Below are 13509 nucleotides of genomic sequence, written 5' to 3'. Positions count from 1 at the left end.
TTGACCAGTGCACACTGACTGCCGTGCATTGCAGCGGGAGCAGGAAGCGTTTTATGGCCAAAAGCACCAAATAGCCAGCATTTTGGGCATCACCCGAGGGGCAGAGCAGCGGCAAAAAGTTGTCTTACTTTCGTGAGCCTAAATGCATTTGGCTCTCGATGCGTCGACGCATCGACAAGCCAACTCTCTCCTTTCGATTGCATAAGTGATATTTATGTCTTCTTGTCAGCGTTGCATCAGCATCAGTTGCGAATCGCAATCTGCTGGTTATCTGCACCTGGCCCAAAAGATTCTACGGCTAATTGGGCTGAATTATGGCAGAAAAACATGGCCAATTAAGTTGATCTATTTTATGTCGGACTGTGGGAACCATTCGAGTCGAATTTTATGCAAATCTCGTTACTCTTTTCCGCATACATCGCGGAAAATGCGCAAAGAGCTTGGGAATAGCCATTCATAAGCAGGGCTCTGAAGGTCGCGATCTGTTACCTTTGCCATTTGGCAGCGCCACCTTGGGCGTGTGAGCCATTTCAATGAGACACCTGTGAAAAGGTCAACGCTAATTGCCCCACCATTGCCCAACCAACCATTGGCCGTCAATTGAATTCGATTGAATTTGATTCTCAATCGACGGGGCAGGTGAAAGTGCTTTGTTCTAGAAACAGAGCTGCAAAGCAACTAAATAACATTCAGCGGAAGTTCAAGACGCGAGTCGCGGTTGAATGCTCTCCGATCTCCGAAAGATCCCGTCACATAACTCAGGTCGCGCGGTGGAAACCTTCCTCGTACGTCACCAGTCCGCGCATAACTCACGCCCACCTGGGGCGGCAGGTGAGGCAGACGCACAGACGGACAGACAGGTGGGCAGGCGTTATGACAAGTTGACTGATTGGATTTGCGGCGACGAAGTTGCTGCTACTGTCAATGCACTCATGCACTCATGCACCCATCGCCAGTCGCGGTTGCCGCTGGAAAATTGAAATTGAAAAAAAGGCGATTGAAAAGCGTCCGAACATCTCGTTTGGGTTACCCAATGCATAATGGATAATGGCGGACGCTGAACGATATGCTAATTAGCTCGACTTCCACGATCCATAAACGTCTCACTTGGACAATTGTTTGCTTAGCGGAAATTGTGCGGCTGCCGGCATGAGAATATTATAATTGCCACAAAAGAAGTGGAATAGCTCTTTTTAAGGCCAATTCTAGCAGACCCAAGATATAATTGGCAACGAGCTTCGCACAAAAATGTGTAATGGTAGCACATTAAAACTAAAAGCTGGCCAAGATAACGCAACGATTGCCTGACTTACCCATACATTTATTTGATATGCAGTTCATGTCACCACAATTAATTCTACCTGCGCTAATCAATGAAAACATTTCAACCATATATTAAGCTTATCACAGTTTCGCACTCTTTGTTATTATAGGTTTTATGAAGTTTGTAACCAATTTGTAACAAAAGAAATGCGGCAAAGGTCAGCGAAGAAAAAATGGTTTCTACGCGTTTTAATTGGTAAATGTCAATCGGTTTATGGGTTTCCTAACAAACCAACCGAAGAGACGAGGAAACGCGTACAAGGGAAAAAAAACCAAAACAAACAATTCAATTAAACTCATAATGGAATTTGTGTAACAACAAAACGACCTTGGCTGCAGAGCAAAGCCTAAAAAGCCAATTAAAAGCTAGATGCACGGCTCGAATAGCACATGGCACTGAGTCAGAATTATGGAATTGTTGTTGGAATTGTCTATACAAGTATACTTGGCTATATCAGCGAGGGGTGTAATACGATTCATGAGACCCCCACACAGTCGGATCGATTTTCCCAGCAAAATGTGGAAAAAACTTGTCGCCAGCAAAGATTGCAAAACTGGAACAGCATCGCCGCAACTAACGCTGAAACACGTTAGCATTTATGGCCAACTCGATTTGCATTTAGTGCATTCTTGTGGACACTCCCCCTTGCAAATCGGTATCCCCATCCCCGTTTTGTTAATTTCAATTAACCACAACAAATCATTGGAGGATCTTTTCAACTAGCAGCCATAGCTCTCTGTTTGACCAAGTCTTTTGTTGGCCCAAAAGCTGTAAAAGCCGCTTTAGTTGCGTCGTTAACGTTGACTGCAGCTGCGCTGCCTACTGATCTGCCAACTGCGCTGCCAGCGTCGACTTCGACGGAGGCAGTTGGCTGAAAACAACGAGCGAACCACTCTTACTTACTTTGGCCCGCGACGCTTTTCATTTCTTCAGTCTGTTAACGGCACGCCAACGATGCAGACGCGGCTAAAAACCAGCTCCGGCTAACTGTTAACGCAAGATAGTGATAACTTGATTTGTAAGTGTAACACTCATACGCATCGCGTATACGCACAGTGGTACCAGCAACATTTGATTCTGTATCTTTTGCCGAAAGTGCGTGAGCGTCCTGCCGTTTCAAGTGGATAAAGTGGATTCGAGAAATCTAAAATATATATAATATACAAAAATAAAAGTAAAACGCTTGAGTTGCTGCTAATTTGGCGAGTTGGGCAAGTTAGGATCTTAATTTAATTTAGCCAAGTGAAAGAGAAACATCGACGTCGTTCAGGAAGAAGAAGAAGCAGCTGAGGAGAGTGGTAAGTGGAGTTTTTATTTGTTATTTATTTATTTTTTTTTTTTTTTGCCAAAAAAGGCGAATAGAAATTTAGCTCTTCACTCAACTAACCACACACTCAACGCATTTGGCTGTCTTGGCAATTTTGCTGTTTATTTTTTCATGCTCTAATTATTTGGAAATTTCATTTTGTTTTTGCCCACCGACACTCGTTAACTGGCATGCAATTTGTTTGCCCAAAGACTGATGGTCCATCCGTCTAACCGAACAGCCGTCCATCCTCTAGAGAGTCAAGTTGAGTCAAGCTTTATGGGCAGACTTCCTCGTTAAAAGATAAGGTGGCCAGACCCCTGACCAAAAGAAAAGAAACTGGTCCATCATTCTGTGGGTTCGCTTGGGTTTTCCATCTACTCGTACATCTCTAAGTCCATCTCCATGGCCACTTCATTAACCCAATTTTCACCTGGAGAAATTTTATGTTTCGTACAAGAAAAATCTTGTTTATCGTGCTAATTTACATACAGAGCTCTCTTCCGAGGGCCAGACATTTCTTTTCCCTAATCTCCGATGTGGCATCTGATCTTTAACGGAACTAATGTGTGCACTTACTCGTTTGTTTGTCAATTTAACATGAGGGCAAGCAGCGGAGGGAAAACATAAATTACGCCGTAGCGACTTTTTCGTTTTATATTTCTTTATTTATATTTATGCGAACTTTGTTTTTTATGTGCGAGCGGACAGCGTTTTCGAAATTAAATACTTTCTAATTACAATAAACACAGGCGACGGCCGCCGGCCGGCCAATTGCCTGTCCCACGTCCAGCAAAGTCTACATCGTAGCCTTTGGCAGCTGGCTGAAATCACGTAGCCGCCGTATCGGCCAATGCCAGCCGATATAAAAGAGGGATGGCATGGTCAGTGGCGGCGGGGGGAGTGGCAAAACAAAAGTCGCGAAAGTGTCAAGAAAATATAATACTACTCAGACTCACTTTTTCTTTATTGTCATGTCTTAAAGTGGCGCCTGATGTGTTCATTTGCCACTGGCCTCCTCCACCGCCAATTCACATTCCTACCCCCCTGCGATGAAAGTGAAACGTGCGAATGACTTTACGTAGCTGCAGAAGCTTCCATCACTCGCCACTCAGCACGTGCCCAGCGATCCTAGCCGTGTGGTCTACGTCTTTCACGGCTTTCAATTACTCAACCGCATAATGCTCAATTTGTCAAGCGTTGAGCCCGGATTACGACTTTCTCAGCGCACCAAACAAAAGACTTAGGACACAAACTCGCTTCATTAGTTGGCTTTGTTCGACGGACTGCGTTGCAGAACCTAATGCGCGCGCTTTTGTGTTGATTACTCACGAAATGAGAAATCAATGATATTACAACTTGCTAAAAATTAAAATTAAATTATTCCAACCCTCGTAGCCTGAATATAGAGAATTTCAGTTTCAGAGATTAATATCGATTATGCCCAGCGGTCTTTCAAAACCGTAATTATGCCGCACTAGTGACACGCACTGAATTCTAAATGTGAGTAATTGCCATGCATTCAGCAATATCAGATTCAAAGTGCATTTAAGCCGCGGTAAAAACAAAATCAATTCAAATGGCTTCCAGGCCGGGCACTTATTGCTGGTTCGCTGGATCTAAATCGTGATTTGCAGTTGCATGTACGGCCTCTGAAAGACCCCCAAATCCTCCTTCGGCACCCCTGGAGTACCCACACAGTTGATTAGTCAGCACCCGGCTGGTAAGGCAAGGCAACCAGTTGGGGCTTTTTGCTCCGTTTTGTCTCTGTGTTTTCCTTCTAGACCGACAAGTTGAAGTGTCTTGGCCTACTGAATTTTTTCTCACACTCCGTGTCTTGGTCACGGATGTGGATTGATTGCTAATGTTCATCTGGGCACATATATATCTATCTGCGGCAGGCGGTTTATGTGGATACCCTCGCCAAGTTGCCGTGTTGCACAAGTCTGGTTTGGTCTGGGCCAGAATGAGCACCACACTCCAGACGTGGCCAACAAAGACGGGTACTTGTGGCTATACGTTTTCCAAAGCACTTTTGCTTTCTTCAGCTGCTCCAGTTGGCCGCTGCATTGTTTTGTCAGCTCTTGCTTTATGGTTTTTCATATATATATATAGAGTAGCTACTAGCTACCTTACTAGTAGCTACCTTAAGTACTCTCTGTTGCAATTGTCACATTGTTTTGGGACACTTATCTGCGGCTCAGTGGCGACGGCAACGGCGACGGCGACGGCGACTGTGGCAATAGTTTTGTAATTAGCTTGGCCCATCATTTGCGCAATTCGATTTGCGATGTGCCAGGTGATAAGTGATATATAAGGCCCTAATTTCGCTCGTATCCGGTTACTCGGATTTTATTGCGAGTTGCGCAAGCAGCACCACGACACCCCCGCATACCAAAAGGTTGAGGAGAAATACTTTCGCTTTCAAATGCTCGAGCATAAATTCTTGGGATTGCGCAAGCTATGTTAAATGCTCGCGGCATGTTTTGGTTTGCTGAGCAGGTGCCGCCAATAGCAAACCAAAACCAAAAAGCCACCTCCACCAGCTAAACAGGCACTTACCTCATTTGGAAAGCAGCGAGAAATGAAAGTTTTTGTTTTTCATTTTTCTGCGTTGCGTGAAATTTACATTTCGTTTAATAATTTCAAACATTTCTTCGGGGTCGCTGTGGCATAAAATTTGAGGAATTAGTCGAACAAGAAATCGGTGTTTTTCCATCTGTTTTGCTTCTGGTATCGAGGGGCTCTTTCCGGCAGGCCTGGCTAGCAACGCCCCCTGAATAGCAGCCATCAGACAGAAAAGTGCATTTCATTGTCGCTTTCGTTTCGGATTTGTATTTCTCTGCATTTTCCGTTTGGCGACGAGTTCATTGGCTCTGCATAATTTATGCGTTCGGCAGCCCAGCAGCAAAAACAATATCCATATAGTTCGAGTACGAGTATACAGTGGCCATCAATCCCAGAGTTATCGTTAGCCAGTCACGCTAATTGGCCCTAACTGTAACTGAAAGATCAGCGATTTCAGCACTCGAGCGATACACGATACAATCAGTCAATATTTAATGTGCGAGTTGTGCAAGTTTCTGGCGGACAGTTGGCACAGTTTCAAGTGGATTGCCAATAGTGAGTCACTTGGGTCACGCACATTCTTGGGTTTCTGCGCTCTAGTAAGCCAGCTGCAGATCCGCGGGCGTTTCCAAAAAACAAAGGAGGAAAAATACCCCAAAGTAGGTGTGTTTTTTGCGTTTTATGTTTGGCCAGCTAAGCGTGGCCCGCTCCGCAGCCTCCAGATGCAATTAAAGCCAGATAGCTCTAGAAACCGAGATACATACGTGTCGGCTGGTGGCATTGCCACACCGAAAATAACACATCTTGTAATCCGCAGTGTTTGCATCCCTTTTAATTACTCGCCCGCCTGCCAACTAATGATATATTGTTTCGTTTTGCTTCGCAGTTACCTCGACGATCTTCGGGCCAAGTTAGTTAGCTGTCGACTGCTGCCGCTGTTTATGGTAAGTCTACACTGGAGCCGGACTGACCTTGTCGCCTCCCCCGCGGATTAGATGGTGTGCTGTGGTGTGTCAGGGTGTGGACACAAGTAATCCAATTAAATCACACCCAAATGATCAGCAAAGCGATGAAACAATGTCAATGCCAGCGGGCAAACCATAATCCCTTCATGTACTGCAGAGCACATCTAAGCGGCTTAACTCTTTGGTTGTTTACATCCGGCTCTGTGGTTTTGGCCAGTTACCAAGCGATTAATCCAAGAGACAACCACAGGCACGCCCCCGTCAGCGAGGAAAGTCCGCTTCGATTCCAACATGGATGTGCTTGTGTGTGCTCCGAAATGAAAGGGAAATTTGAAATTTCGAGTTACCTGCAGCCCAGACATTTCGCCTTTTCCGAGGGCATTGTCACATTTCACTTTCGATGATCGCCGTAGATTTCAAGTGCAGTCCGCCTCACTAAAAAAAAAAAGGAGGAGAAATAAATGTAGAAAAAAACCCACTGAAGTGTGACGTTGTTTGCTTTGTTGAACCTTTTGATAACTGGTTTTTTGACCGCAAGTGAGTCTAATTTTTATTATTTTCCTGCCATCCCACTCTGGCTGGCTGTACCCATTTAATGGCTGGCCGCTGAATGAACTTTCTTCTTTCACTGTGCCACCTGTAGACAGTGCTCTCCCGTTTTGCTGCACCGCTGCAAGTTCCGTTTTTCGAAGCTGTTACGATATATTCGCGTTATTTTTGCTGTTTTTTGTATTTATTTTTGTGCCCGCGCGCGATTTTTGCGGACTTTTGCTTTCGTTTAACCCATTTAATGCGGCATCCGTTCGTTGGGGGCATATGTGCGATTAATTCAGTGGAAAAGTGAAAACGAAAGTGCTGGACGCTCGCAGATCTGCAGTTGTGCGCTCACTTGGCCAGTGGTCAGTGGTCAGTTATCAGGTTTGGTCAGTTGGCAGACTCACTTTCGTTTTCATATTCATATGGCGAATCTTCTGGCCTGGTCTTGGTCCTGGTCTCAAAAAAAAGCGAAGCAACTACTTAATGATTACGCCGACTGATGACGCAATTAGCATCCCAGCCGTATGCAAAACCGTTTTGCAATGAGGAAATCTGTCGCCGATCATTGATCGCGGTTCATGGATCATGGCTACTCAATGATCCAAGGCGCATTACCAAAGCCAAGCCAAAAGCCACAGCAAACTGCCATTTCGCCTTAAGTATTGCAATTTCTCGCATTGGCCAAATGAAAACAAGCGCACAATTATGGCCACTTGGCCGCCGGAGCAGTTATGGCCACGGTCCGCTCGGCGACCAGTTGCACCAACAGTTACACTTGCCACACCAGCAAACCAATCCACCGCAATCCAGATGCCGTACCGAAGAGCAAGACCCCGGCAATTATCTCTTGATTTACAACCCGGCCAGCCAGCGAAACTGGGAGAAGCCTTTCACTTGATCCCCGCCAGCCACCTGCGATCGTGAAAAATGCAAATCGCCAGAATCGAGCTTACAACTCAACTGCATCCAACGCCCAGCGACCTTGGCTTCGAACGAATGGAGGCAGTCTATGGGAAAAGATCTCATTAGGCATTCAAAGAACTTGGCAAATTTGCATTTGGATTTGTATAATTACAAGGGACTATTGACAATTAGTTACTGGTTCTGGGTGTTCCGGTTTCGAGCTCTTGGCATTATAGTTTTTTGGCATTTTCGGTATCGAAACCATTTGTGACCTTTTGATCGGAGCAAAACAGCAATCTGCAATTCATAGATGTCTTCAGTAATCGCATTGTGAAACTCAGATGATTGTTGGTTGAATTGATCAGCGTTTTCATCAAAATTTTCATCGAAACTGCCTTATTTGGCTAACAAGTTGGCTTCGATGCAGGCAAGCAGCAGGTGATCTCTTGATCTTGTTCTGTTGCCAAAATTGGAGTATTAATTTCAAGTTATTTTATCCTAAGCTTGTGGAGGGTAATCCTGGTTGCATTAAATTCTGTTTATGATAAAACTATAATTTTCTCTAAACATATTTTCAGGCACTTAAGCTATGAAGCGAGGCATGCAACTCACCGCCGCCTGGCTGTGCTTATTGGCCACGGCTAGTCTGGCCCAAAACCAGGAATCCTCCTCCAAATGGTCGCGTCAGCTGGAGAATGTGGCCACATCCGATACGGACTCACTGGACTGGGTGCCCTTGGCCCAGCCACTGGATGGCAGCAAGGATCGCACGGGTAATGGACGTGTGTTGACCTACTCGCAGACCTTTCCGCCCAGCGCGCGGTTCGGCGATCTGACCAAGCCGGGCTCCCAGTTCGACTATCCCTTCCAGTTCCAGCGGTATCCAAATGGAGCGGGCCAGGCGCTCCCCCTTCGGCAGGCGCCACCTCCTCCTCCCGCTACGCTCAAGGCCTCTGGAGTTGCTGGTCAGGAGCCCACCTCGCAGTCCTTCTTCAAGTTCGAGATGCCCTTCCACAGTAACGGTGAGGGACAGGCTCAGGCACCACCCACTCTTCAAACGGGCTACCAGATTCAGCACACCTTCGGAGCAGGAGCGCCAGGATTCCCAAGTCCCTCCCAGCTCTTCAGTCCGCCATCTCTCTTCGGACAGCAGCAGAGCCAACCTTTTGGCTCCGAGTTCCACTCGCTGGGCTCGCAAAAGCCCTTGGCTCAGGCCCTGAACAAGCCACTCCACCAGCAAAACTACATCCAGGACATCCTTCCACCGAAGACGCTTGGAAAACCCTTGCCCACACAAGCTTCACTGCAGAGCGTGACCCCACAGGTGTTTCCCGTGGATCCTGAAGCGGAAACGCTCTTCGGATCGAATAAGGCTGCTCCGTCGTCAGCGCCATCTTCCTCCCGAGATCAGGATGTCCAGCTGCTCTATGTGCCCTACGATACCCTCTACAATCAGCAGCGTCAGCAAGCTGGCTCTGGATCGAGCTCCAGCTTCGAGGTGAACAAGTTCAATGTTAATCCTGGTCTGCCCGCCGTGAATCCGTATCAAATCAACCAGTTCTACACCCAGGATCCCAGTGTGGGCAGTGATTTCTTCAGCCCGGGAACGACCACAAGACCTAGCACCACAACCAGCCAGCCTCAGAGCCTCTTCCATAACTACAGACAGCCACAGCCTCAGCTGCAATCGCAAACGCAGACGCAGTTCACCACAGCGAAGCCCAAGCCGAAAGCCCATCAGCCGCCATTGGCCATGTTTCTGCTGCGATCCAGCTCTCGTCCCTCCCAGTCGGATGTGGTTGCTGCCCTGAGGAGTGCGCACAGCATCTCCGTAATTGACTCCCCCACCAAGCAGACCCCGGAAATCTTTGTGGGCCCGGCTGGCATGCCCATTCCCGATGGCTATGTCAAGTTCGATCTGCCTTATCTGTCGCAGCTCACCTCCAATCGCGATTTGAGTGATGTGTCCTTCTTTGTGGCGCCCTTGAGTTACCGCACACCCAACGGTTTCAATAAGATCCTGCTTCCAGAACCCCATGTAGGATCTATTGTGATCAACAGGGCCAAGGATATCGCTGCCAGCCAGCAAATATCACCTGCTGCGCGTCCCCAACGCCCGTATGCCAGCGTTAGTAGCACCCGCAATCCATTCGAGACTACCACTCAATCGCAGATCCAAGCTCAAGGCCAAGTTCCCGAGCGGGGCAACAAGTTCAGCTATTATTATGTGCAGGATGGCATCCAGGAGGTAAGCTCGCCCAAGGCTCCCGCCAAGCAGGAGCGGCATAAGAAGAAGCGACCCCAGAATGTCCAGGTGCAGCAGCAGCAATCCATCTACCGTGCCACGCCAACCAAAGCCCAAAATCAGGATCCCTTCGATTCGCTCAACCAAATTGGAGGGGATGACTTCTTCAAAACGCTGGGCAGCAAGCCGACCACCAGTTCCACTTCCAGCACTTCCACGACGACCACCACATCCACCACTTCGACGACGGCTGCTCCACAATCTCTGTTCACCTACAGCACGCGACCACAGATCGAGTTCCCTGGCTCCAGTGGACAATTGTATCCACAGTACGTTCAGCAACCGGTGCAGGAGCAGCTTCCACGACTAACCACCCGTCCTCCAACTTCGTCCACGGCTGAGGAGGAGCACCGCATGAAACAGTACTTCCGTCAACAGGATGCCTTCCGCCAGCGTCCTCACACCACAAACCCTCCCTTCGAATATACTCCTAGCATTGCGGACTATGAGGCTCCTCTGCCCACGACCACAACAACTCAGAGGATCAAGACCAAGCACAGAGTGAACCAGTACACACCCCCTGCCGTTCCTGTGACCACATCGGATGTGGGCTACAACGGTGTGAATCAGCAGGGGCCACTCAACCATCGCCCCAGCTATAGCCAAGCTCAAAACGAGATTCTGGAAAACAGCAATGTGGAGTACGAGCCAAATCCCTACCATGTGCCCTCGGAGCTGCCACCTTTGACTCCGGATATTCCCGGACTGGTTAACAATCTGCAGGAGAAGGACAAGCTGCAGCCCCCAATTCCAACCACCCCGTTGGCCGAACCGGAGCCGGAAACGCGACCCACCAGAAGACCTGTGCTGCGCACTCGTAAGCCAGCAGTGACCAAGGTTACCTCCTCTGTATCCTACTCGGAGTCCGAGTCCAGTGGCAAACAGCCCACTCACCGCATCAGGAGGCCATACAGCAGCCGAGGAACCACCGCCCCAGATGCATCCACCGGCAGCGGCGATGGTGGCGAGGAATCAGCAGTGACCCCCACCCGTCGTCCCACCAGTGCCCGGAATCCACTCATCCGCAATCCCAATCGCATCCGCTATAGGCCCACAACGGAGGAGCGCCAAACTCTGAAAACCAAGACCAGGAAAGGTTCAAAGAACGGCAAGCCACAGGAAGATCAGGACATTGACTACCAGCGCGATGTGCTCAAGCAGAACTATCCGGTATTCAAGGCCCCCTCCAGACGACCCACCAGTCCCACCGCCATTCCCAGCTCCTACGATGTTCAGGCCACCACCGAAGGACCCGCCTCGGAGTCCCAGCAAGTGTACACGGTGACCCCTAGCAACAGTATCGATGGCGGCAACGAGCAGAGCGGCTTCCCCGCCAATCTGTTGGAGCCCATGCAGATTGCTCAGCACTACCAAGAGTTCTCCAAGGATAACTATGGACCGGGCTACTTCCCCAACCAGGAGGATCTTAATCCAACAGAGGCCATCGTGCGCAACGAGGTGAGCCCGATCTACACCACGCTGGCCACCACAACTCCATCAACCACCACGACCACAACCACTACAACCACTGAGGCTCCATTGACCACAACAACACGTCGCTCGCCGTTCGTGAGGAGAAACTATCCGCGTCTGCGTACGACCACGACCACAGAGACACCAGTCACCTCCACCACACCCTCTGAGGATAGGCCATCGGTAAGATCCAATACCTTCAAATTCTACCGCAGATAAGGAAAGTTTTACTTTCTTTAGATCCGATCCCGCCTGCCACCCCGTCGAGTGGTTAAGGTGCGTCAACGACAGCGTCGCCCAACTCATCCTGCATCCTCGTCGACGGTGGCGCCCGAGGAGGAATCGGAGCCCGTTACCCAGAAGAGCCATCTCCGCAAGCTGAGTCGCTACAGCAACCAAGAGACGAAGGAAAAGGAGGCCACAGTGGTATGCGAGTTTATTAAAACATATTAAAACTGCTTTTAACATAAGTTACCCAATAAGTCCCCCATCACCCACCGTCGTCGTTACAAGCAACCCTTCCAACTGGAAGGCCAGGAATCCCAGTGGTCGCCATCCTCGGAAACAGCCAACAGCAACTCAAACTCGAACAGCTTCAAACCACTGAGTCCCAAATACAAAACGGAAACCCATAACTTCGAGAGTGAGCCGGAGATTGTGACCGCAGGACCTACCAATCAGCCAGAGACCTATGACATCAATGTTGCTGCTGATCTTGGTGGATCATCGATGCAGCGCACCACAATCATGGCGCCCAATCTGAAGTAAGAAATTTGGTTTCATAAGTTGAACCATATACTAAATCCTCTTTTTTAGGCCAGAGAAATCCTTTGCCGAGCTCTTAGAGGAAGTGATGGGCAAAGCACCCGAGGAATCCACCACTGAGACCACCAGCACCACTTTTAGTCGCCTGAATAGACGTGGCAAGTGGCAGAAAAAGAACCGTTTAGCTGGCTCGGATAACTCAGAAAACTTCGAGACGGCTGAGTCCCAGAATCTGGGACCTCAGCTCTATAATGCTCTCCAAGCAGCCAACGAAAAGGTAGAACTGCCCAAGACCACCACTCCATTAACTCCCTCCACCGAAGTGCAGACAGAACCTTTGGTGGTGACCACCACAGTGGCATCTCCCACGACACCCGAGGAGTACGAGGTGACCACTGCCCAAGACATTGAGGAGGCCACCATCACCTCCACTCTTCCTTTGAGCGAGGAGAGTGCCACGCGTCGCATGGACACGGCAGCGGATGTGGACGATCTGGAGGTGCAACCAAGCATCTTCTCCGAGGTGAGGAAGCAACTGCACGATCTGTTTGCCATAGAGGAAAGTGAAGGAGAAGCAGTTACCGCCGCCCTAGCTGCCGTGGGTAAGCGTCGCCAGGAGTACACAAGCATCCGACGAACCAGTCCAGCCACTCCCCCGGAAACAACAACTCTAGCGCCAACGGATGAAGCCACCACCACGGAAGCCGCCGTAGCGGAGAGCAAAAAGGACAGCTTCCACAAGGATCTAATGGAGCATGTGGTTTACGCCACGTCCACGTCGACCAAAGTCACCTCCGAAACGGAGATCTGCTACCGCGGACGTTGCATCCGTTCCGAAGATCTGCCCGCCAACCACAAACTGCAGTGAGCATACTCCTCCTGCAGCGGAAAGTGAAAAGATTCATCATGTACATAGGGGCAGAGGGGATACGGATGGGGTTCAGGGGTCCAGGACGATGGAGGCAGCTCCTTCAGCTGCATTGGCCCAAAATACAAAACCGTATCCGCTGTAATTACCTAGCTTTAACTAAGAATATGTTAGGAATAAGCAGTTTAAAAGAGTAATTTAATATGGAAGAGTAAAGATAATTCCATACATTTTTTTAAAACACAGTTTTGAATAAGTTAACAATGACCACAAATAACATTTTCTATTAAGAAACTCTCCCTGCATTGAGCACCCCTTTAAAAACCCTATATATTTTCACTTAGAACAATTAGTTTGTAGACTTTAGAGTTAGCATTACGTCAGGATACCACATAGCCAGCATATAAGTCTACCATATGTACATCATTGTGTACATACAATGCAAATACAAATACCAATAAAAACGAAACGAAAAATCAAACAGGGAGTGCCTCA

At 48.6% G+C, this 13509-nt stretch overlaps 1 protein-coding gene across 1 annotated transcript; it reads left to right on the top strand.

Annotated features, from left to right (window-relative positions):
- The first annotated feature begins 2227 nt into the window (after window positions 1-2227).
- LOC6547190 (mucin-5AC) lies at window positions 2228-13495 on the top strand. The gene is made up of 6 exons (XM_001974701.3): window positions 2228-2622; window positions 6085-6142; window positions 8182-11564; window positions 11622-11807; window positions 11865-12145; window positions 12198-13495. The coding sequence occupies exons 3-6, from the start codon at window positions 8193-8195 to the stop codon at window positions 13012-13014; spliced, it is 4656 nt and encodes a 1551-aa protein (XP_001974737.1). The 5' UTR covers window positions 2228-2622; window positions 6085-6142; window positions 8182-8192; the 3' UTR covers window positions 13015-13495.
- Window positions 13496-13509: the final 14 nt, after the last annotated feature.

Source organism: Drosophila erecta, unplaced genomic scaffold (genome assembly GCF_003286155.1).
Source record: "Drosophila erecta strain 14021-0224.00,06,07 unplaced genomic scaffold, DereRS2 tig00000092-arrow-pilon, whole genome shotgun sequence".
Classification (NCBI taxonomy): Eukaryota; Metazoa; Arthropoda; class Insecta; order Diptera; family Drosophilidae; genus Drosophila; species Drosophila erecta.
This window is presented reverse-complemented; position numbering and strand designations above follow the sequence as displayed.

What these genes read in the sequence shown, in the direction of transcription:
- LOC6547190 (XM_001974701.3), top strand. Translation starts at nt 8,193, where the DNA reads ATGAAGCGAGGCATGCAACTCACCGCCGCCTGGCTGTGCTTATTGGCC. An exon ending in CCTCTGAGGATAGGCCATCG is followed by an intron (nt 11,565 to 11,621) that starts GTAAGATCCAAT and finishes TACTTTCTTTAG; the next exon opens with ATCCGATCCCGCCTGCCACC. An exon ending in AGGAAAAGGAGGCCACAGTG is followed by an intron (nt 11,808 to 11,864) that starts GTATGCGAGTTT and finishes TTACCCAATAAG; the next exon opens with TCCCCCATCACCCACCGTCG.